The 25,967-nt window shown below is 39.1% G+C and overlaps 1 protein-coding gene and 1 long non-coding RNA gene across 6 annotated transcripts in view; one reads left to right on the top strand and one right to left on the bottom strand.

The window, feature by feature from the left end:
- Positions 1 to 25,967, top strand: part of LOC127010445 (uncharacterized) — a 58,169-nt gene that overhangs the window by 13,922 nt on the left and 18,280 nt on the right. The window lies entirely within an intron of this gene.
- The window catches only part of LOC127010440 (alsin-like), a 66,184-nt gene continuing 40,689 nt past the window's right edge, over positions 473 to 25,967 (bottom strand). For all 5 annotated transcript variants that reach the window (XM_050884595.1, XM_050884593.1, XM_050884598.1 and 2 more), the window contains 7 exons: positions 21,220 to 21,378; positions 20,841 to 20,960; positions 19,737 to 19,849; positions 17,793 to 17,966; positions 15,589 to 15,760; positions 15,210 to 15,392; positions 473 to 9,048 (listed from right to left, as the gene is read on the bottom strand). In XM_050884595.1, coding sequence (XP_050740552.1) covers positions 9,001 to 9,048; positions 15,210 to 15,392; positions 15,589 to 15,760; positions 17,793 to 17,966; positions 19,737 to 19,849; positions 20,841 to 20,960; positions 21,220 to 21,378 — 969 coding nt within the window. In that variant the 3' untranslated portion in view covers positions 473 to 9,000. The remainder of the gene's footprint in view (positions 9,049 to 15,209; positions 15,393 to 15,588; positions 15,761 to 17,792; positions 17,967 to 19,736; positions 19,850 to 20,840; positions 20,961 to 21,219; positions 21,379 to 25,967) is intronic.

Here is a 25,967-nt window from a genome sequence, read left to right as displayed (position 1 = left end):
ACAACACAGATACACTGGGAGATAAGTGTTCATAACCCTCATATCAGTGTGTGTGTGTGTGTGTGTGTGTGTGTGTGTGTGTGAGAGAGAGAGAGAGAGAGAGAGAGAGAGAGAGAGAGAGATGCAAATTTTTTCTAACAAAGTGCAGCCCTAACACCACAATACTCCCAAGCTTTAACACTTCAACTTATGTCAGGAGTAAAGGTCACTGTTAGTCTCCTACATTTAACTATGTTGTGCTGGCTAACAGTTATCTCCAGAGCATGCTATAAGAAAGAACCCAATGAAAGCAGGCGAGATATGTCTAGCTACATAACATTTGGTGTCAGGAGTCGGATATGATACGTGTGGCCACTCCTTACACCCCTTACTCCTGTTGCTGCACATGTCTTATCCACTTTCAAAAGGGATCTACAGTATAGCATGCTCTAGAGATGATTATTAGCCAGCATATGGTAATTAAAAGCAGGAGATAAATGATGGGCTTTATTCCTGGTAGCACTACAATGATTACAGCTTAGGAGTCTTGTAGTGCCTTTGTTCTCCTTATTAGGGTTTGTTGTAGTCTGGCTTCTGTCCTTTTGGGTAAGTCACCATCTGCCTGAGTCTGGCATCCTTTTCTGTCTACACATCACCTCAATATATGCCTCTTCTCTATCTACAATAATCCAAAGTAGACAGAGACTCAAACCTATGAGATCACACCAGAGCCAGCCAGGAACAAGTAGCTGACAGTCAGAGCATACTAGAACTCCACAATATTAGTACATAACAGCAACACACACACATACATGCACACACATACATATATGATTTATTGCATCACTTGTTTATTCCTTTTATATTCTTAGTTCTCCATTTCACAATAAATGCAGATCTAGGATCATCATTACAAAGGATGTGATATCAATACATACTTTCCTTTAGAAATTTCATCACAAACTGAAATCATTAGTTATTCAAAACAAATTTACAGCAGAATCGTTCAGAAGTGACCTATTTATACCTTAGTCAACTATATAGATAAGTAAAATTTGCATTACAAATACAGTGGTGCATCAAGTTTCACAGCATATTGTTTCATTATCTTCTTTTTGTGGCAATTCTAAAATATTTCATGATTATACTTTTATGGTAAAGTATCAGCTTTTCATGCAAAGATGCAAAGCTGATCATCACTTCATTGCCATCTTTTATGCTATTAGGACTCTTCTTAGTGTCCACTTAATCAGGAATGATTTCTTTGTGGCTACCAGCCACCTCATCTGTACATGCGTTGATGTTGGTGAGCGAAGCTTCTGAGTCTTAATACCACTGTTCTTTGGTAATAACACTTGCATTGAGTCTAGCTGGCCTTTTTTGAAGATACTAGTACAAATTTCCTCCTTCATCACTTTCCACACCATGAGATGCACAGGTAGCCATTACAGAAGAAAAACAAGTTCAAAGATGCGAGAAGTGCCACCAGTAGAAAAACTTAGCCAGGGTTTTCACAAACTGGTGAATATGCAAATTTAGCAGTTACTAAGATAATACCACCTGGACATTGACAACATGCAAGTCTTTAACCAGTTTAGATATGAAATGCAAGTCAGACACCTTTCATGTTCCAGGCATTTGCTATTGTCAAACATTACTATTATTCTGCATCACTGTTTTGACTAATTGACGAATATCTGATTCATCGTTTTGTAAAATTGCTGCACATTTGCCAGTTTGTGAAAATGCCAACAAGGTGTTGTAAACAAAGATGGAAGGGAAGCAATTGGGTGAGTGAAGAGGGCTTGGCCTTGACATGGCCTCAGCTGCTGATAGTCTCATCTGCACATACACCAGTGTATGGTCATAGGTTTGGTGCTGACTTGCTCATGTACTGATATCTCCCATACCATGTTTACATGCAAACTAAAGCTAATCCACTTTAATTTCTTTCAAACCAAACAAACCTCCTTGTCTATTGCAACCCACTCACAGACAGTAACCCATTTCCTCTAAATTAGCAACTGAGATGTTACAAGAGCAGTTCACTACCAAGACTAAGAACTCACGCTGGCACATGCACAGACCACGTGATCAGTGGTCATAGCAAAGACCTCCTTGCTTTTCCAATCTCCTCCCTTGCATCATTGTCCACAACACCTGTCGTGTAGGTTTTCTGCTCTTGCCACCTCTCACATCTCTGAACTCATTCTTATTTTGTAATGGATACCTATATATTTAGTATATTAAGCAGTAGGGAGTTTTTTAGTGAAAAGGTATGTGGGAAAGTTTTCAGGTGAGCCCATAAATATCCTTTTCCTATCAGATCAGTGCCCCAACTTTTGCAGGTTCAGGTTTTGCACACTTTTTGTGGTAGTGATTAAGCACAAAACTCAATGCACAACTGCATTACATTAATCTACAATCTACATGAATGTTTAGCTTTTTCATAAATTTGAAACAATTTTACAACCACGCAATGCAAGGAAGTGGCAATGCATGTTTGCATTTTGAAGTTAAGAATCATAAATCATAATTTCAAAGAAACTAATAATTTTTAGATTGATGAGTGAGTTGGAGAGGTGATGATAATATTATGCACCAAAATATAGGAAAAAAAAGTTAATGTTTTCAAATATTAATGCCAATTTTGTTTAATCTTTTCCATTTCAAACAAGTAGGCAATATGATCTCAACATTATTTTCAGGCTGATGAAATAACATGTCATCTATATACATGGTCATCCAACAAACTGACATCATTAATTCATCATTGCACACATTTATAATATTTCACTATATTGGAAAATATGCTGATATGTAGGTGTTATATTATTCTCAAAACATGCTAAATGACTGATTTGAGACAAGGTTGACTCGAGACAAAGGTATACGGTAATAAAACCTTCGTGCTGTTCAACCAAGAAAGGCACTGCTCCACACTTTCAGATACAGATATTGACCAAGAATGACTGTGCACACTAGGAATCAGGCTTTTAGAACTGCCAAGAAAGTTTTCCTGACTAACATGGAAACTACTACTACTATACTAGACTATCATGTTATACAACACAAACTGGATTCCTACATTTTCCATGGTTCATAGTTTCTTTTTTTCATTTAAGTTCACAGACTGAGGAATTCATTATGGTAGCAAGTGCCCACATTTCAAAAAATAAAAAAATGAGGTCTGTAAAACATCATTTTCCAAAATTGTCTTAAAATGATCATTCAGCTTGTTCTGTCATCACAACCACTTTCACCATCATCATCATTGACTATATTTAACATATTAAGCAGCTCTTAATTCATAAGATTACCTAGAACTAGGAAGCCTTATTTTTTATTTTTTTTAATGCATGACAAAATCCAATAACTTTTCTGCTACTTTTTCCATAATTGCAAACATTTTGACTTTGTATCTTGACCTGTTGAAAGTTACCTCCTGTATGAAAAGTTATGAAATGCACAACCACAATGTTGGTGACAACTCTGTCCCTCAGTGGTCCAACTACACATGACCATCCAAGCTTCCTTACTAGTTTAAAAGGTGGAAAAGCTCATTAGTGGAAGTCATGTGTATCTTTGTGTCAGAAAAGTAAATCTAAGAAGGCTAAGGTGAGCCATCACCAAACAGTCAGTACACTGAAGTTTTTGTCTATTTTCAGTGACAAGATTTTCCTTCATCCTTTAGCATGAAACTTTCACAAAAATCATCATAATACACTATAATAGCAGCTCAAGGGAGACCTGACACATACTGATGCCTCATAATATGCTCACAGTGAGTGTCTAGGTGAACAGGGTAAAAGCATGTACGAGAAGTTACATTCACCACCTACTCAGATAAGTGGCATTTTCAAGTCACCTATTCATTACCTCCCCCCCTTTTTTTAGGGATGGAAACTGGAGGAACTAATAATGGTACATTTTAGGAAATAAGTCTCCAGACATGCTGAAATTTATTGCATCTAACAGCCATGGGCCCATGATTTGTAGGTTAACTTTGGAAGGTGTTTTTACAAAACTGTTGTGGGTAAACTCTTCATTCTAAATAATCTTTGTCACCATAATTATTATATCATTAAATTGCTGAGACCTTATAATTATTTCACACACACACACACACACACACACACACACACACACACACACACATGCACACAACCATACACACCACTAGCAGCAGTGGTCTCCTCCAATTGTGGGAAATATCGCCAATCTAGGGGTGAAAAGGAGGCCAACCCATTGTATTTAAGTGAGATGAGTGCTTAAGTGGTGGTCCCATCTAACATTAGGGAGAAAAAAGATGGTAAAATTGGTCAAAGTGTGATTACAACATAGCTGTAGCTTAAATTTTTGTACTGTACCATTAGATGCCATGGTAGAGGATGGCAGCTGATCAATATTTACATTTGGATGAATGCAACTTTGTGGGGTTTTGAAATGAAGAACAGTGTATTGGATTTTGTCTATCAGGATTGACATATGTGAAAAAAGTGTCTAAAGTTGAGGTTCTGAAACAAAGAACAGTGTATTGGATTTTGTCTATCAAGAGTGGCATATGTGAAAAAAGTGTCCGAGAGGATAACCTAAGAATTACAATATGAAGGGGCATTACAGCAGCCACGCATTTTGCACAAAACGCTTACTACGCATGGACCTGAAAGTATAATCCATAAACCCATAGTACATGAGGTGGAGGCAAGGAATGAAGGAATTATCAAATTCTGCACCCATGCCAACACTCCAGTCATTCAAACAAAACAAAACAAGACACAAAAACAGAAACAAGTGATGAAAATGTAAAATAAATACAATAACATGTGGAAGGACACTGTGGAATGCACATGGCACACCTCATATTTTTGTTTGTTTACCCACTACCACACCATGCTGATACTCCAGTCAGTCAGACAAAACAAAACAGAAGGAAACATAAACAAGCAATGAAAATGTAAAACAAACACAAAAACGTGTGGAAGGCCATTGTTAATGTGCAGGGCGCACTTCATACTTTTCTTAGTTTATCTACAAGCTTTGCCACACCCACTGCCTCACTGTCACTACTACAGCATGCTGACACTTAGTCAGTCAGAAAAAAAAATACAGAAGTAAATGGACACAAGCAATGAAAATGTAGAGTAAACACAATAACATGTGGAAGGGCACTGTGGAATGCGCATGGCACACCTCATACTTTGGTTTGTTTACAAATGGTGATGCCTCACCGCCATCACCACACTACGCCAACACTCCAGTAATTCAGACAAAACAAAACAAAATTACAGAAACAAGAGATGGAAATGTAGAGTAAGCACAGTAACGTGTAAGGGCACTGTGGAAAGCACATGGCGCACCTCTCACTTTCCTTTGACTACCCCGCCGCCCACAACGCCACAATCTCATCCTCCACAACTCATTGCCAGTCAATCCAAGATTTTGTATGGCATTATGTCTAGTTTACGTCACATATAGTACATGTGCCTTCTTGGTGTCCTGTGGCGAGGGCGTAGCCGTGTGATGCTTGCCAAGGGAGGCAGCAGCACAAAAAATGTCAGTCAGTCAGGGCAGTGCCACCCATATACCATTTTTTCCATAAGAACGTGTATTCCTACTATACAAATTCCTACTACACGAGCCTACCGTATTTAATATGAAGTTGGAGGCATGAACCACTGAGTAGGAGAAGGAGATAATAGGAAAGGATCAAATCACCAAAGTGAGAGAGAAGAACCTGGGAGTGCAAGTCCAGGATAATTTGTCACCTATGACTGCAGTGTTCAGGGCAATGAAGGGAGAAGACAAAACTGATAGCGATCTATTTGCTTGGGATGAGGGAGTAAAATGACATGGATAGAATTTGAAGAGGACAAGGATAGAAATTGAAGAGGACTAGTTGCTTGAAGGATGTCAAGAAATACAATTTTCCATAAAGAAGCACTGAGCTGTAGAAAAACATGGACAAAGAAATAGTCTAGTACAAAAACTTAAATGAGTTTACAACTAAGTTTGACTAATTGAGACACAAAGATGGGACCCCAAAAGCATAGCTCATTTCTTGTATAGCATAACTGGGTAAATATCTGCATCTAAGCATATTCCTATGCAGAAAGACACACAATAGATGTGTATGTATATCTTATCATCAACAGCTGCCAGAAAGATAAAAAACATGAGTTTAGGATCATGACAAATAAGGAATATTGGAAAGCACTTAATTAAAAAGCAAATTATCTTTTGGAGTTCACACACACACAAAAAAAGAGCAACTGACAAGGTTTTACAATTAATTAGGAATAAGATAAGTAACAAAAAGAGATAGAATTACTGTGTTTTAAATATATAACAAAGCAAAAAGTATATGCAAATACATATAAGTAGTCTTAGTATAAATATATATCTATTAATGTTAACAACAGAACAAACATAGCTGTTTACCTTCCTCTATAAAACTGAAAAAAGGCTTATCCCTTGAGACTAGTTCATCATGGCTACAGAGTAACCAAATGTAAATCAAGATATTATGATTCAGTCTACCAAATTTGTAAACACATTTCATCAACTATAGTTCAGTAGAAAAAAGGGACCAAGTGCACATCACAAGGACAAAGTTACATCCCTAAAAATACATGCTTGCCACTGTTCTTTCTCCAACAGGAAACTTATTACAAATATCACATTCTGTTGTAATATAATATACAATAAAATTATGTCAAGAGGCAAAACAGATAGCTCATGATAAAACAACTTAAAGCTTGCATCACAACAGTTTCGTTCAAGATTTGCTCCTAGAGTACTTAAGTTCAGCTATTCTATTACACATTATGAGTTTTGATTATAAAAAATGGTTTAATATTGGGTGCAGGGGTTACAAACAAATAACAGGAGAGGAAAAGGAAATGTCAGCTGAAAAGTGGGAGGGCAGTTTTAAATTATTTACATGTGAGGAAAGCTGAGAAGTGGAGAATAAGACTGGATCACACAAAAAAGACATTGGAGGTCCTTTTACCATGGCAATCCTCTGAGGGAGTTGTAAGGATATGTGTCATTGAATATAGATAGATAGCTATAGATTAACATAGATATAAAGTAATAGATAGATAGATAGACAAACACAGGCAGGCAGGGAGAAAGGCAGAGACAGACAAACTCGCATAGACACCCAAGAGGGAACAGCAAGAAATTAAATCAGAAAAGATTAAAGGAAGATGTGAGGAAATTCAGCTTTCCAAAAGAAGCAATTCATCAGTGGAATATATTACTGTAAGAAGTCACATACTCACCAGGTAGATATACAGACAAATAGGTATAAAAAGATTAGTATGTACATACACCTAGGTACCTACCAATATGCATACATACTTAAATGTTTACATAGGCATGTGGATAGAAAAAGAAAATCATATTAAGATAGCCAGATAGGCAAATAAACAAAGGTAGATGGATAGTCAGATAAATGGGTAGATATATAAACAGAAAACTAGATGGATAGATAGGTCAGTAGGTAGGTTGATAGATAGATAGATAGATAGACAGACAAGTAGATTAATGGAAAGATACAGACAGATAGAAAGACTGACGGACAGATAGATAGATGGATGGGGTTACAAAGAAATAGATTGAGGTATAGGTGGATAGATATGTGGATAGACAGGCAAACCTAATATCATACCATGCCTTTGAGACTGATGAAGAATGCAGAGTATTGCTTAAGGTGATTTCAGTGTGCAGGCTTGTGTTCATGATGCTTCCCTCCTTAACCTCAAATAAAGGTGCATTTCATCTCTTTTTTTAGCATCATAGAGACCCAGGCTATATTTGTCTTTTTCTTTCAAGTATCATGCAGTATTTTGCATTTTAAGAAACTTCAACAAAATTAGTACAAGATACTATTATGCTTGAAAGAGGTTGCAAGAAGTAATATCAGATCAGTGGTTGCATATAATAAATCATGGAGCAATCTCAAATTGTAAGAAGGAAAAAAAAAAAAAAAAAAAAAAATCATAGATGCATACTTTTGTGCTTAATTCTATAAACTCTGTAACAAACTTACATAAACATATGCTATAATCTTTACACATACTAATGCAACACAGTATATAACTTACATTAAAACATTAATAAAAAAATATTTTCCTGTAAAGAAAGAACAGAGGTAAGCTTAGGTAACAGCCATGTATGTTCCAGCATAAAGTTTACAACACCAGTCTCAAGTTCAGAAATTATGGTGCAAAATGTTCGTATATTTTTTCTTAAGCTAAACCAAATCTAAAAGCAAATACCAATGACATCAGTGGTAGCATCACTTATAGATCATCAACATGAGGAAACTTTATATTCCATACAATGAATAGTGAATACATATTCAAACATGTACCTACAACAGTTTGGTTCCCCCAAATACAATGAATACTATGTCCTGATGAAATGATATGGCTTTAAATGTAACTGTGAGCAAATGCAGTGGCATGGGTTGCATCTTAACATCACTACTTTAAAATGTACAAAGGAGGGCCAAAATCTATGCATATTTTTTACAGTAAACATATTTGTACCCTAAAGTTTGTATCCTATGAGAGTATATTAACATCTCTGTATAAACCCTTTGATTTGTCTTATTTTATTAAATATTGAGAAGGGATATGATTTCTAGATTACATATACACATAAAACATTACCTTTTCCGTGCAGGGGATAATAATGTTTACCTTTATGTTATCCTCCAATATTCAAACATTTGATTAATACTGATGGAATTTTTCCCACTATACATTTACCTAAGATACATCAGGACAGACACAAACAGCCATAAGCTGTGATTGCAGCAACACAGCCAAAGGCCATTAATTACACCCTGGCATTTACCTTAATCCCATTGATTACTGCAATAATTCTGCTTTGGACTGAGGCATTAGGTAATTCAATGGAGGGCACTTGGGTAACGACAACTTACACACTCCAGTCATGGCAACACGTTCTTGTTGAAGGTCACAGCTCATACCATGAAACCTCGGCTCCTTAAAGCATGTGAGTGAGTTTTTCATTCTGAATTTGGTAGTAACAAGCCTGGAAGGTATGTAAAAATAATTAGTAAAATACAATACCAGCTTCATAAAACAACTATATAGTCAGTCTCCTACAATGGTATGTACTTAACTATTCCCTCTTCTTTATATATGGTCTTGGTCTCTCATTGAGAAACTTAACTGAAAAGTCTCACAACCCCTCCCAAACTATCTTCCTCAAGTTTACTTTTATTTCCATTATTGACAAATTATTCTCCCTCCCTATATGAATTAGGCATTCCATGTGTGGGAGTACATTGACATTGCACTTCCAAAGTACAGAAGCTACTTTGTCTATCTGTAGCTCTCCCTCAGAACTCCCTATGAAGGCATGACCACAGTAGAAGCCTATGCAACTTTCCCTTTTTTACAGAAAAGTAGGCAACTTAAGGGCACACACAAAAAAAGAGGAAATAAGAAAAGCCTGCAATGGTGCTGTTCTTGCAAACAGTGTTCAGTTGAAGATTTTGAAATTGGGAAGTGACTTGATACTCCCCTCTTGAAAGAGTTAAAGTTGTAGGCAGGAGGAAATCCAGATTAAGGAAGGCTGTTCCAGAGTTTACCAGCAAAGGGATGAAAAAAATGAAGATGCTGGTTACATAAGAACATAAGAACGTAGGAGTCTGCAAGAGGCCGGTAGGTCTGTACAAGGCAGCTCCTTTGAACCTAAGCTCCTGTAAATCTAACCCCACCTAATATCACTGTCCATGAATTTATCTAATTTATTTTTGAATGTGACAATTGTATTGGCACTCACCACATGATTGCTCAGCCTGTTCCACTCATCTACCACTGTTAGTAAACCAATTTTTGCCTATGTCCCTGTTGAATCTAAATTTATCTAGTTTAAACCCATTACTATGTGTCCTACCCGGTTCTCTTATCAACAGAACTTTATGAATATCTCCCTTATTAAAGCCCTTCATCCATTTATAAACCTCGATCATGTCTCCTTGCACCCTTCGCCTTTCTAGAGAATGCAAAATTAACTGTTTGAGTCTTTCCTTGTATGGCAAGTTTCTTAACCCTTGAATCATCTTAGTCATCCTCCTCTGCACTGATTCTAACATTTTGATGTCCATTCTATAGTAAGGTGACCAGAACTGAACTGCATAATCAAAATGATGTATAACTAATGCTAAATATAGCTTGAGAAAGACTTCGGCACTTCTGTTGCTTACGCTCCTTGAAATGAATCCCAGTACCCTGTTTGCGCAATTTCTAGCTTGAATGCATTGTGCCCTTGGACAGAGATCAGAGCTCACTATGACCCCTAAATCTCTCTCACACCCAGACCTGCTTATGGGAGTGTCATTTAAGCAATAGTTATGCGAGGGGTTGTTTCTATCTACACTCGGAACTCCATCTGCCATTTATCCGCCCAGTCATACAATCTGTTTAGTTCATCCTGGAGAATACTAGCATCCTGATCTGACTCAGTTACTCTACTGATCTTGGTATCATCAGCAAACTTACTGATATCACTATTAATACCTGTATCTAAGTAACTGATATAAATGATGAACAACAGTGGACCTAATACCTAACCTTGTGGGACCCCACTCGTAACACAGCCCAATTCAGATCTTTTACCATTGATTTGTACTCTTTGCTTCCTATTGCTAAGCCATGCCTTGACCCAGTTTAAAACTTTACCCTCTACTCCATGAGCCTGTAATTTAAGCAACAGTTGGTGGTGAGGAACTTTGTCAAACGCTTTACTAAAATCAAGATAAATTACATCATAATTTTCATCTCTGTCTACTGCCTCAAATACTTTATTGTAGAAGGACAAGAGATTGGTAAGGCATGACCTACCTTTAGTGAACCCATGCTACGAGTCGCGAATTAAGCTATGTTTCTCAAGATGCTCCCGAATGTTCCTGGCTATTATGGACTCCAGCATCTTGTCTATAACCGATGTTAAGCTAATTGGGCGATAGTTTGAAGCAGCTGACCTGTCCCCCTTTTTGAAAATCGGCGTCACATTAGCTACTTTCCATAGGCTGGGCACATAACCAATATTTACCAACATCTTAAAGATGTCGATTAGTGGGTCACTGAGTACCTCCTTGCATTCCTTTAATACTCGCGGAAATATCTCGTCAGGACCTGGCGACTTATTTTTCTTTACCTTATCTATTTCATCCTGGACTATCTGCCTGGTGATGATTATATCCCTCAATTTGTCACCATCCCCGCCCTCATACACTTGAACCCTTTCTGGAATAGTCGTTCGATCCTCTTGTGTGAATACTGAAAGGAAGTAGTCGTTCAACAATGTGCTCATATTTTCGTAATTTTCCACTAGCTCGCCTGTGTTTGCTTTCAGCGGTCCAATTTTCTCTCTTGTTTTTGTTCTATATATCTGAAAGAAGCCCTTAGGATTACTTTTTGCCTCTTTTGCTATTTTAATCTCATAGTTCCTTTTTGCTACCCTGGTGTTTTTCTTCACTAATTTAGATAGTTCGAGATACCTGCCCCTGAGATGTGTTTCACCATTCTTTATTTTTTATAAATTCCCTTCTTTAAACCTATCTCGTGTTTTAGCCCACGAGTCATCCACTAAGGGGCATTGTTTTCTTTTCTAAGTGTTTGCTGGGATATATGCTGTCCCTGCCCCTCTACTATTACTCTAACTAAATTATTGTAGGTTATTTCTACCTGGTTCTCCTGGCTCTCCAACCCACAGTTCTGGCCCTCAGGAATCCCTAAATTTTCCCAGTTTACCTCATCAAGATGTCTTCGAAGCCCCTCGTAATTTGCTCTTCTAAAATCTGGCACCAACACTGGGTTTGGTTCACTGTAACCGTCCAATCTACGCTAAAACGAACCGTTCTGTGGTCACTATTTTCCAACTCTCCGCCCACCTCCAACTCGCATATCAAGTTCCCATTATTAGTTAGGACTAAGTCTAAAATGTTATCTCCTCTGGTAGGCTCAGTAACTACCTGCTTAAGGAAATTATCTTGTATAACTTAAGAAAATCCTTGGCTTCCAGGTCACCCACTAGGTCTTCCCAGTTTATATTCCTATAATTAAAGTCCCCCATTACACAGACATTTTTACTCCTGGTGAACTCTTACATCAGAGATTTGGATAGCATAGGGATGAGAGTAGAAAGTCGTGTGCAGCAGAACCACAGGAGGGGTAGAGGCATACAGTTAGCAAGTACAGAAGAGCAGTTATTATGAACATATTGACAGAAAGTGATGAGACACTGTGGTGGAGTTTGAGAGGTAGAAGACTGTCAGTATGAGGAGGGGAGTTGATGAGGCAAAAAGACTTTGACTCAATTCAGGCCAAAGGGCTCCCTAAACTGCAGTTAAAATTTACTGTCCTCCTTTAACTGTTATTTTCAGCCATGTAGTAGTCACTACTATATTGTTTCCATTGCTTTTTTTTTTTTTTTTTTTTTTTTTTTTTACAACAAAATGCTCAAGGGCACAAAAAAGGAAACAATAATAAAAAAAAAGCCCGCTACTTGCTGCTGCTAAAAAAAAATCAAAAGAGGTGGCCGAAAGAGAGGTCAATTTCGGGAGGAGAGGTGTCCTGATACCCTTCTCTTGAAAGAGTTCAAGTCGTAGGCAGGAGGAAATACAGATGAAGGAAGATTGTTCCAGAGTTTACCAGCGTGAGGGATGAAAGAGTGAAGATGCTGGTCAACTCTTGCATATGGGGTTTGGACAGTACAGGGATGAGCATGAGTAGAAAGTCATGTGCTGCGGGGCCGCGGGAGGGGGGGATGCAGTTAGCAAGTTCAGAAGAGCAGTCAGTGTGGAAATATTGATAGAAGATAGAGAGGCAACATCACGACGGAATTTAAGAGGTAGAAGACTATCAATAGGAGGAGGAGAGCTGATGAGACGAAGAGCCTTAGACTCCACTCTGTCCAGAAGAGCTGTGTGAGTGGAGCTCCCCCACATGTGAGATGCATACTCCATACGAGGGTGGACAAGGCCCCTGTATATGGATAGCAACTGTGCGGGGGAGAAGAACTGGCGGAGACGATGCAGAATGCCCAACCTAGAGGAAGCTGATTTAGTGAGAGATGTTAAGTTTCCAAAGATTTTGAGTTAAGGATAGACCAAGGATATTTAGTGTTGAAGAGGGTGACAGCTGAGTGTTGTCAAAGAATAGGGGATAGGTGTTTGGAAGATTGTGTCGAGTTGATAGGTGGAGAAATTGAGTTTTTGAGGCATTGAAGGACAAGGTTCTTTCTACCCCAATCGGAAATGATAGCAAGGTCTGAGGTTAAGCGTTCTGCAGCCTCCAGTCTGAAGTCATGTACTACCTGTTGTGATGGTCTTCTATTGAAAGAAGTTGAATAATGCAGAGTGGAGTTGTCGGCGTATGAGTGGAGAGGACAGTTTGTTATGGAAAGAAGATCATTGATGAATAACAGGAAGAGAGTGGGTGATAGGACAGAGCCCTGTGGAACACCACTGTTGATAGGTTTAGGGGAAGAACAGTGACCATCTACCACCACAGACATAGAACGGCCGGAAAGGTAACTGGAGATAAAAGAACAGAGAGAGGGATAGAATCCGAAAGAGGGCAGTTTAGAAAGCAAAGATTTGTGCCAGACTCTATCGAAGGCTTTCGATATGTCTAGCGCAACAGAGAAAGTTTCACCGAAACGGCTAAGAGAGGATGACCAAGAGTCAGTTAAGAGAGCAAAAAGACTGCCAGTATAACGCCCCTTACGGAACCTATACTGGTGATCAGATAGAAGGTTAGAAGTGGTAAGGTGCTTTTGAATCTTCCAGTTAAGGATTGATTCTAAAGCTTTAGATAGACAGGAAAGTAAAGTTATAGGGCAGTAGTTTGAGGGATTGGAACGGTCACCCTTCTTAGGCACAGGCTGTACGAAGGCGTACTTCCAGCAGGAAGGAAAGGTAGATGTTGATAGGCAGAGACGAAAGAGTTTGACCAGGCAGGGTGTCAGCACCTTGCTGTAGAATATCAACATAAGCCTATTCCAATGCTGTCTACCTTGCCATTGTAAAACTTAACCATCATCTTTGCCATACTTTGTTCATTTCATTGGTATGCCCAAGAATACCCTCACTGTTCTTCTTCCTTCATAAAATTTTCTCCCTCATAAGAGTAGTATCAAGACATATCTCTATAAATGAACTGACTAGTATTTGGCTTGGATAGAATTCTTTTCTAAAACTTTTTGAGCAGCATTTTGCAGTTTTTTTTTTTTCTTTGCTAAGGCTTTCTTTTTTCATTTGTCTCCATCATCTTGCCTTGTAATAAAAAATTACCAATAAATCTAAAATTTGATGAAATAAGATTCAATAAAAAGTAGAATTAAGAGTACAAAAATAGTAATGAAGCAGGTGAAAGTGCATCATCAACATAACTGTCCTTCACACATTTTCCTCAATGAAAGGGTTGATATTATAGACCTGAGAAGCAGGAATAAATAAAGACAAGTGAAACTATTATTCAGTCAATAGACCATATTGGCCATCAGTTCACCTCTTTACCACTTGAGGCTCCTTGCGTGCGTCTCCATGGCAATGGCAATGCTTTACCTTTTGTTTACTTTTTTACAGTTTTGGTGTTACCTGCCGCAGCACCGTGTATGTAATTATTTTAAGACTAGAAGTCAAAAGAATTGCACCTTCAGAAATAATACCCATCTAACATCAAATTAAGTTATACTAGAGATGCTAGAAAGCAAAATAGCAATGATCAAAATATTCAGGAGACAAAACATCTCATGATGCCTTCTGGACTGGACTTATGGTGTTCACGAGGTAGATACAGACCTGCATACATTCGCCACTCAGTGGTCATATTTACAATTAATCAATGCAAACCTTAAAACCTATGAGCAATGAGTAATATATATTTTTTCCTGACGAGCAGGTACCATGTTTGGACATTTGGTTCCAAACAATAGCTTGTATTCCAGACTTCCGAATTAGAAAGAAGGACCGAGTTCACTAGGGCAAAACAGTTCTCTGGGTGGCCAGGTGTGGTGCTGTGTGTGGAGCCAATATGGTCTATTGGAGCATGCAATGTATCATGCACCATTCAATGAGGAACTCACTGATGTCAATGCAGAAATTTAAAAACCCCAAATTTATGCAGATTCCTTGTATATAAAAATCAAATGAATTAAGTCCAACTGTGAAATGTACTGACCCTGAGTGTGGTGAACATGATGCCCAACTCCCCATGCTGCATATGGGGATCCAAGAGGTCATCAACCAGTTGAATTTCTGCCCCAAGGTGCTGGATGCGGGAGCGCACCACCACATACTGGAACACTGGGAACAGGTCGTCCATGCTCCACAGGTAGTTACTTCCCAGTTTGGCCATGACAGCCTGAATCATACAGCATAAAAAGGTTTTCAGATTTGAAAGAAATATAGATCAAGCAAGATTAAAGAAACCTTTGTGGTTAAATCTGACAGCTATTTTTATTTTTTATTTTTTTATTTTTTTATAGTTATGTCTCAATAAGGTGAACTCTTAGATTAATGATCTAAACCTAAACACCAACAATGTACAGTGGCCTTGCCTTGCTGACTAGCTGGAAGGTGCGATGGATGAGGTTGAGCTTGTCTCTGGGACTGAATGACGTGGACAGCATCTGCAGAGTCTCGATAGCTTCTGTAAAATGCTGATCTTTAAGAGTTCCCAGAGTACGGCTGGATTCTACCAGACTGGCTCCTTCAGGCAACCAAAATTTCCTGAAACAAAACTTCAGTTTTCTTTGTCTGTCTAACTTGATCTGTCTTTGCATCTTTGTGACATTCCATATGTGTCTGTTTTAAAAAGAAAATCAGTCTAATACTATAATTCAACATATTTAGTAACTTTCTTAAAAAAACATTAATGACATTTGATTTTGAGACCAAAGGGGGAAAGATTGTCTGAAAACCCCAGGAGTATAAATTCTCTGAATAAAGTGTTTGAATAGAAAATAATAACATAATAAATGGTCTTGTGAGTACAGTAAAAATTTTCCAAGCCACTACTGCTGCCACACCTGGTCTAGCTGCTTGTCTACATAATGGAGCAGTTGGCAACTTGCATCTTTCTTAGCAATCCTTGTTATTGTGGCTGTGCTAAGAAATAAATGATGCTCATCCAGCATTCATCCTATCACACTAAATACTTTGCTGCAAACCTTTGGATCTCTCTTTGCCCTGGCCCACAACATGAACTGTTTGCTTTTTAACTTTATAAGACTCACAAACACTGGCCACCAAGGCACTACTCTGAAATATTTTAATCAGCTTTAGCTGTTGACCATCTCTAAATTGTATTCTCTCTTGTTATACTGTTTTCATTTTGAAGCCTTTGCTGCAATGGCCATGTAAGAAATTAGAAACAATACAAATTGCATCGTCCCCATGTCCACAGGCAAGTGCAAGAAAACAAAACTATAGCCTGTATACTTTGCAGTAGATGTGCAGTGAAAGTCACTGCACATCTATGTCTTTTTGATGTCTACAAAATGGTGCTATGATGGATTTCATGTTATTCTGAATGGTATCTAGAAAATCCAAAATCTAGAAAATTAATGTCAAGGGGAAACAGTACTTTATACAGTGGAGCCTTGGGTCACAAACGCCTCTCATCACAAACGAATTCTCTAAACAAAAAGCATCTTGGGTGACGAACGATATTTCAAGCTACGTACACGCAAGCTGGCAACATGGTGGGGCGACAAGCTGGGAGTATCAGCGGGAGAGCGGTAGTTTCTGTGTAGCTTTCGCTAAATATGGAAGGGGAGTCCTCTTCCAAACAATAACATAAAAATGGAGGAAGTAGACAATGAGGAGTTACTATTAAGAGAAGGAAGAAACGTTAGCAACACACAAGGGCACAGTAAAAAGTTGAGGAAAGGAAGATGATTGAGAAACTTAAAGAAATATAGCTTCCCGCAAAGAAACATAGAGGTTTGGAACAGACTACAGTACCCTCTCGAGTTTTGCGCTCGCTTTGTTTTGAAGGTATAGCACTAAACTTGAGGTATTGAAAACACTGAAAAAGCGCTTATCTGTTCTGACCCTTGTTGTCGGCCCCGAGCCCATCATGGCGCAGGCAATTGTTTAAAGTGGTGTCATTATAATTGGCTCATGCTGCCCCCCCAGAGCTCACTTTTTTCCTCCTTTACTCCCTTGTTATCTCAAAATACGTACCTTGGAAAAAGGAATAAAACAGGAAGAGAAAACGGGTCATTTTAAAGCCACAGATAAAGCCTTACGATTGTCTGAACTCTGATTCGCTGGGAGTCTTATGACGTCATCGCTGGCGCGGCCTCACTGCCTTGGGGCAGTATCACACTAGCCGTTTTCCTCTAACCGTTGTGACTACTGGCAACGCCCGTGCGCCCATCTGGGAGCGAGTTGTCGGTTGTCCGTAACCTGGTGTCACACTGGGCCTTTTTCTTTCCACCGCGTTGGCAGCAACCATAAACACTGACCTGAGTCAGGTCATGTCCTGACCAAAGCCCTGACCTGACTCTCCTTTCTGACCCTCCCTCCCCACACCCTTTTCCTTTCTTCTTGTTTTCATCCTCTCTATCTCACCTTTCACGAGAGAGGCTCATAACCATGAGTCAAGCTACACACCTCTCGAGTTGGGGGCTCGTGTGGTATTGAGGCTGCGCCGAGTTGAACCAGTACAGCTGAGTAACTGTTTGCCATACTGTATGACAAATATATGAGGGCTAATAAATGCAGTTATGATGAGAATGTGATGAGCCATACATACACGTCCACTCCGAGGAAGGTCATGAGTGCTATATCTGGTTGCTTGTTCCACTTGAGGAGGCGACGCCAGTATTCTTCATCCTTATGTTGATGGTGCAGTACATACAGAGTGGACAAAGGGGAATACATGTGAGGCAGCAGCCAAGGATGGATCACAAAGGCTGGAGTCACCACACTGTTCAGAGAGAAAATCCAGAGAAATTGTTTGATGGTCTATAAAGCAAGCTTTCACATTATTCCTCTCATTTTTTTCTCGCCACCATCTCAAAAAGCCCATCTCCAAAAATTCAAGAGAACAGATATGAATCTCAACTACAGCCAAACCTCACTTTATGAACTAGTAACTAGAACTATGAACTAAAACTAATTATGTTCTTGAGAAACTGTTAGCTAACTGAAAATTCATTGTGAGAAGCAATTACAACATGGGTTCTATGGAATTCAGCTCCAGGATTTTTTTTTTTTTTTTTTTTTTTTTTTAAAGACTCCCTAACCAGTAATTTATATATGTGGACTCCTGCTATTCATGGGGGTTAGGTACTGAATTCCTTCACTGCATAAGAGGCATATTCCTGAATAGATCTAGGAAAAGTTGGGGGCATATACTATACCTGTGCATGACCAAGGTGCTCATCTCTGTTGCATTGGCCCTTGAGCCTGTAGTGGGTAACAACCCATTACTTAGGGACACAAGGCCAGTGTGAAATCCAGGATACCACAGTTTGCATTTCCCAGGTTTCCCCACGTACCCCTTTATTAACCAGCCCAAGAGGAAGGATGAACAGTATTTGCAAATTTTCCCCAAATTACACAAATGTGGCTGCAAACAGATTTTCATGGCACCACTCCAAGCATTCACGGTCAGCAAGGGGATTTTGAGCCCTAAATATTTAAATTTTAATGACTAAGTACAGTTATACCTTGCTCTACATCATTTTGGTGTTTGTTGAGGGAGGAAGGGTAGTAAGACAACTTTCATTAACCCTTAAAGCGTGAGTGTCAACAATAGTCGACAGCTGGTGCCTGGACTCAAACCGTGGGTGTCAACAATAGTTGACAAGGCATTTTTTTACTTAGCGTGGCGTCAAATTTAATTTGTTTATGCTGAAGTAGGGTAAGCATGTCGTTTTCTTTCAAACAATACCCAACCATGCTCTCTTGACTAATTATTGGTCAGTGTATGCCTTGTGTTAGCTTTGAGAAGATGTGTGCTAGACATCCCACCTCTTCTCACCTTCCAGTGAATTTCATCCACAAGATGGGGCCCTTCGACCTCAACACCCATCAAGGGCATGAAGAAGGCCTGGAATTTCAGTTTTTTTGGGGGTGTGGTTCACATAAACTGCATATAAGTTATGCTTTTTATTACTAAATCATAGAAGGGAAGTCCACTCAGGGTGGAAAACTGTATAAAAATGTGCTCACGGTGATCCTACTTCAATATTCCGTACTCGCTCTACCAAAGGTCTTCAACTTCAAAAGTCTTCAACTTAATGTTAAAAAACAGCTCAGGGTATGTACTTTACAATGATACTTCATTCAAGTACGTGAGTTAAGAAGGAGTGAAGGTATGAAAAGTTGAAGTGAGGTATGTATTTGCCTGAATATGCCCGCGTGGGAGGACAGGCACTGCAAAATAAGCCCGCACTTTAAGGGTTAAAGCGAATTTTCATCACGTGAATGTTCGTAATGTGAGGTTTGCCTGTACTAGAAATGAAGAACAATACAGTACAAAATTTAATTTTTTTCATTTCTTCTGTTTTGCTATCCATCTATTGAACTACATTTATTGTGATCTATTTTAAAGAGGGTTTGGGATGATTTGCATTTCGTATTAAAAATTCACATAAATTACATTTACAGAAGACATTAGCTGACTGTATATAATATATACAGAATGCAAAACATTGAACAGAATAACAAGGGTCAAAAAGGGAAAACCTACATTTCCTCCTGGTCATCAGTGTCTGGCTCCAACAGGACATTCTCCCCCTCAGCAGGTAATATGGGGAACAGCACACGCACCAATTGGTACAGCCTTGATGTGAATGACCGAACCTGTAGGTAGAAGGTTGTCTCATTATGCAACCATGAGTAACACTATAGTCAGTTCACCCGAGTCTGAAGTGAGCATTATCGCGCAACGGCAACCTGCTGTCCACCAGTGTGTCCAATTTCATGGATATTGTATGCTAGCCTATGCACAGTAAACAGTCGTCACTGTCAATAATGTGCAGGCAGCAATAACATATACCGTCAATTATAGTAGATTATGAGTTAAAAAATATTATTAATGTCGTAAATAGCTGTTTTATTAATATAATGCCTGCTAATATCTCTCGGTGGTGGACAGCTTCAAGGCTGTTTAATAATCATAATCAGCGATCTTGTAAATTAACAAAACAGCTATTTGCGACATTACTAATATTTTTTAACTCATAATTGACTATAATTGACGGTATTTGTTATTGCTGCCAGCATATTATTGACACTGATGACTGTTTACTATGCGTAGGATAGCATACAGTTTCCACGGAATCAGACACGGCGTGTGGCTGCAGGTTGCCGTTGCGCAATAATGCACACTTCAGACTCGGGTGAAGCGACTATACCAGGGGCACATCACAACTTTAAAATCATTGTGGAAAAACGCTTCATAATATTAGCACCACAGGCCTCCAATAGCACTCTTTTATTTAACAAACACAGATTGCTGCACTCCTTCCCTTCTTTAGCTACCAACTCAAATATCAGTTTTCAACTAAAAGTAGCACAGAAGTTCAAGTTTCTGTGTTTCCATCTTTTTGTACCAACAAAATCTGAACATAACCGAAACTCTTTTCCTCCCATCACCAGCACTGCCAACACTGATGCCAGAAGTTCTTCACCCCCTCACCCATCAACATATCCCTAATCCTAACTAATTCCTGGCCCTTACCCTTTGTCAAACTTTAAAAATTTCTCCATGCTATCCAACATTTTACTCTCCCCCCCCACTAACAAACTTCAGTATCACATTCTTTGCCCCAATCACTATTCCAACACCTACCTCCTGCACAGCATATGGCAGCAGGCGGGAATGAGCCACCACCCCACCATATGTGGCCCTGAAGGCATCAACCAGGGACTGCAGCAGTTGGCCCAGTGGATGAAGTCGATTGCCAAAAGCCTGAAATGTGGTTATGCTTTTCCTGTGATATCACTATTTCTGTTATTTTCATCTTACTACTAGTATTTGCTAACATAACTGAAATATGTACCACCTTATAGTCATCCCTCTCATTGAGTGCACTTCTCTGTAAAAACCACATTACTTCAATATGTTATATAAATATGGAAAGAAAGCATAACATTGTGGTTACTAAACTAAAAGCCCACAAACAAACAAACAAAAAATATTTATATCCAAGAAAACTAAATGTATGGACCTTGCCAAGATAAGCATGGATCTCCATGAAGAATGTATAGGTGAGTTCATCTCTTGTGTCAGGGATCCTATCAATACCATCCAGAAGGTCTGGCGTTCCTCCGTGGCGCTGTGATGCTTGCTTCTCCAGCTCCAGCCTCATAGCCAGTGTCTCCCACACCTGATGGTAACAGGCAGCAGTGAAAATGATAGGCTGGGAAGCTTTCATGCAGTCTGACTTGCTTATTTACTCAAATATGTAAATCCATTCAGACCTGCTTACTTTCAAAAGATTTTATCAATTAATCTTTATAAAATGGTTCCATATATGGTGGTTGATGTGCAATGAGATCAAAATGGGGAAAGGTATCATTTAAGTATGTTTAAAGATAAAAACACTTATGTATTATATTAATAATCCGTAAGCTGTGAGAAGGGAAAAAGACATTCAAGAAACAAAATTACCCTTGTAAAAATACTTAATCTTGAGAAAAAAAAAGAAAAAAAATATGAATAATCCTTTTATATACAGTCATCCCTTAACATTCATGGGGGTTACATAAGAGACTCCAATGAATGTTAAATTTTAGTGAATATCTTCTTCCCTCTTAATAATACTCTTAGACTGCCTTTTTCATCAAAGAACTAAAGAAAAAACATATTTGTATCTTCAGAAACATTATGGTAATTGGTACAAAATCTATGAAAATGGTTAAAACTAGCTCATTAAATGTACTACACATGCTCTAAGTGCAGGACAGGTGAACAGAATGGCATGAATGCAAAAACTGACTCCACAATAGCCCATGAAATCCCACGAACACCCAAAATAGTCATTCGTGGGCTCACCCATGATAAATTAAATCATCCACAGATATATCCATGAATATTCAAATCCACAAAAGTTAAAACCACAAATGTTAAGGGACAACTGCAATTTATGTTGAAAGCTAAAGATACTTAGTACTAAAAAGTTGTTTTCTATGTCCGGTGACTATATTCATAAGTAATAGAATATGCAATAAATATATTTCAAAATACTGGCAAGCCATATTTTTTCACACCAGAATACAGTCAAGCCTCGGTTTACAAGTTTAATTCGTTTCGGAATTTTGCTCGACACCCCTCAACAGGCGAAAATCCGCAAAGTAGTGACCTTATATTTGTTTTATTATTTTTATATATTTTACGGCAGAACGTTTGGGCGACATCGTAGGGCTTGATTTTTTTTTTTTTTTCAACGAAAATTTCACAAAAACACAACATCGCAGAGCAACACTACGCGCAGGAAGCGGCTGTAAGCAGGCAAGTCCCATGGGAAAGGATTCAGGACTGCGCATGCGTGAGGAAGCCACGTCTCGTGATTGGTGGAGCGTTCCCCCGCCCCTCCCCTTCCGCTGGCGCCTTCCTCAAGGTGCCCATTATGTAGGTTACGTGAAGTTATGTTGGGTTAGTATATTGTTTAGGGGAGGTGAGGGGGGCTTCGTTAAGGAGGTCGAGAGGGCGAAGCCCCCCATTACGTAGGTTACATTAAGGTTGGGCTAGTTTAGTTAGGGAGGTCGAGAGGGGCGAAGCCCTCCATTAGGGAAGTCAAGAGGGCAAAGGCCCTTGTTAGGTAAAGTTAGGTTTGTGAAATTTACAAGATAATTTGTTTAGATTTGCCAGCGGAAGGGGAGTGGCGAGGTAACGGTCTACCAATCATGAGACGTGGCTTCCTCGCGCATGCGAAGTCCTGAATCCTTTCACATGGGACTCACCTGCTTGCAGGTGCAGCCCCTACGCACAGCTATCAGACGTCGATGTGAAATGGACAAGGTGAGACTCTAAACGCATGCTATACGCAGGAGAGAGAGAAGACTGATGCTACAGTCGCTGAGCCAATCAGCGCCCAGGATACAGAACACAGTGCTCTGGTTGATCGCCTCCCATCCATCAGTCAATAGTGTGCTGTGTACGATCTCACGTGGGCAAACTAGCTCCAGCAGAAGCGGCTGTAGCTGTGTTTTCCATATGTGCGAGTCTTTATCTACTCATTTGCTGTACGCTACGTATTTTATTTCGATTTAATATTCTTTTAATATGTTCTACTTAATATTTCTTATATTTTTTTATATTGTTTTAAATTTTTATTGGTGTCGCAGACGCCGATCAACACATTGCCCATCTTCTTAGTGTTGTTGGTGTTCTCTTCAAGTTGTTTTCCTGGCTTACCCATGCATTGTAGACATGACATTGTATAATAACATTTGTTGGCCCTGATGAACCCTACAACATGGCATTATAAACAGTCAGCTTTTTTTATTTATTTATTTATTTATTTATTTATTTTTTTTTACGTCCTGGCCTGTGGCGCCGGTAGGCCTTCATAGTAGAGCCTGATGGTCGGCCCCAGCCCGTTGTGGCGCAGGCAAGTGTTTATAGAGGCGCCATCTTTACTTTTCAGCATTTTCCATTTTAGACCCCTAGTTGCATAATAAAAATTATTGGGAGTGTGTTGGAGGGTCATGCGACGCCGATCTAGCACAGTTTTTGTGCTATTAACACTTGTTTAGGATAGAAATTGCTTATTTTACCACAAAAATAATCAAAATAATAACTATATAAAAATACCTATACAGTCGTCCCTCAAATAGTACAGGGGGTTAGGGACCCAGGACTCCCGTACTTTTTGAAAATTCGTATAAAATTAGTGCCCCCCTAGAAACACTCCTGGGCTGCGTTTGAGAGAGGGAATTGGGACTTACGGAACGTCACGAGTGCTCTCAAATGCGTGACGCAGCAGCACGAGTTACTAACTCGGCACATCTGCTGGCTCCCGGCTTTGAGAGGTGGAGCGCCTTTGAGCTGTGATGACGTCATCAGCAAATATGGCGACCCAAACAAACACACATAAGTGTTTCCATTGCATTTCACCTCTCTGTGCCACCATAACCACAGCAGCTTCCTTTTCATCTTCTGTTGTAAAGAGTTCGTCAGCCAGGACAGCTAGTAATGCATGTTAAATGTTGCCAGGAGGATCAGCGTACGCCATTTTGCTGCGAGTGAGACGCCATTACCATAGCAACGACGAGGCTTAGTAAAAGGATGGCCTTTATCTCCACTCTTGCAGCACTCTTGGAGCACTGGCAGTTGCTGCGGCAAGAATTTCTTTTACACTATGATAGATACAGCGAACACTGCTCTCATTCACATAGTATGCTCTCCCTACCGCAACGTAACTCATCCCAAAACGTAACTTCTCCTAAATCTGAATTCTTCTTCAAGGTGAACACCTTTCTCGAATGCTTTGGGGTGCTTTCAGCAGGTGATTTGGCAGAACAGTGTTGCCACTCATGCCATGGCTACTTGGTGTGACAAGCGGGAAATTTAAAAATCCTAAAAAAATTCTTCCATGACAGTCCATATAAAACCAAAACCGTACTATTGGAAACCGTACTATATGAGGGACAACTGTATACTGCAAAATCCCGTGATATAGCGAAAAATCAGCGATACAAAATTATAAATATACAATTTAAAAATCCGCGATAAAGTGAGACCGCGAAGTGAACCGCAATATGGCGAGGGACGACTGTATATAAAAATCATTTTACATGTTCTTTATTACAGAATTAAAGTAATTTTACTAACAAATAGCAATGATAAATAATATGAAACATAAATCAATGTGTTACAGTTGTTACAGAGACTCCCGCAACCGCTAACTACGCTCGAGGTGTAGGCTTCGCCCCGGGGTTCAGCAGCCTAAATATAGCCTATAAATATAGCCTGGGGGGAGGCGACAAATAATAAAAAAAAAAATGGGACAAACAGGATGCTCGTATACTAAGTCACCGCTCGTAAACCAAGGAATTTTTTGTGTGATTTTTTTGCTCATAAATCAAAACACTCGTAAATTAAGGCACTCGTAAACCGAGGTTTGACTGTACATGAAATCATGCAGTACTCTGCACCTTTTCAACCACCCCCACAACCAACTATCAGGCAGTAAATGTCAATGCAAACAAAATTATGCAATATTATCAATATAATAAATATTAAGATTTTTCTTTGTACTATTAAAGAGTGTGTGTGTGTGTGTGTGTGTGTGTGTGTGTGTGTGTGTGTGTGTGTGTGTGTGTGTGTGTGTGTGTTTACCATATTTGTCAGCTTATAAGACACTCTCCCCCCCCCCCCCACCAAAAAAAAAAAAAAAAAAAAAAAAATCATCCTTTATCTTATATGGTCAAGGGTCAGCTTTGGGTTACTGGCTAGTGGAGTTTTAGTGCTGCAGTGGCTCTTAAACCACAAACATCTCTGCAAATGTAAACAAGGTGGCAATCGCTCTATACCAACAACAACTCTTTTTTTAAGTAACAATGTATAACAGTAGTACTTACTGGTACTTCATATAAAATAACACCAGTCAGGAAGAAAATTAAGTGACAATGCTTAACCGTGCATGTACCTAAACAGACTAGCAGACTGTTGTACACCAAACTTGACGACAAGCAAAATCCACTGCGTTTCCTTAGTACGGAACCAGGGATCACTGAGATAAGACACAACTTCTTCATAAAGCTGTTTAACTTTGTTTAATTGATAGACACAGCTAGAATTATGATGTAGAATAATAATAGAAAATTATGCTGTAGAAACTTTATACCCATTATCCCTTTGACAAAGGTGGTCTACACCATATTTGTTTACATCTCAAAGCAAGACTCAAGTCTCTAAGAAGGATCAGTTCTGGTAGGTCCCAGTAAATATTAAGATTTTAAATGTAAAATA

This window comes from Eriocheir sinensis, chromosome 43 (genome assembly GCF_024679095.1).
Source record: "Eriocheir sinensis breed Jianghai 21 chromosome 43, ASM2467909v1, whole genome shotgun sequence".
Lineage (NCBI taxonomy): Eukaryota > Metazoa > Arthropoda > Malacostraca > Decapoda > Varunidae > Eriocheir > Eriocheir sinensis.
Note: the sequence above shows the minus strand (reverse complement) of the source record. Positions and strands in the feature narration are given on the sequence as shown.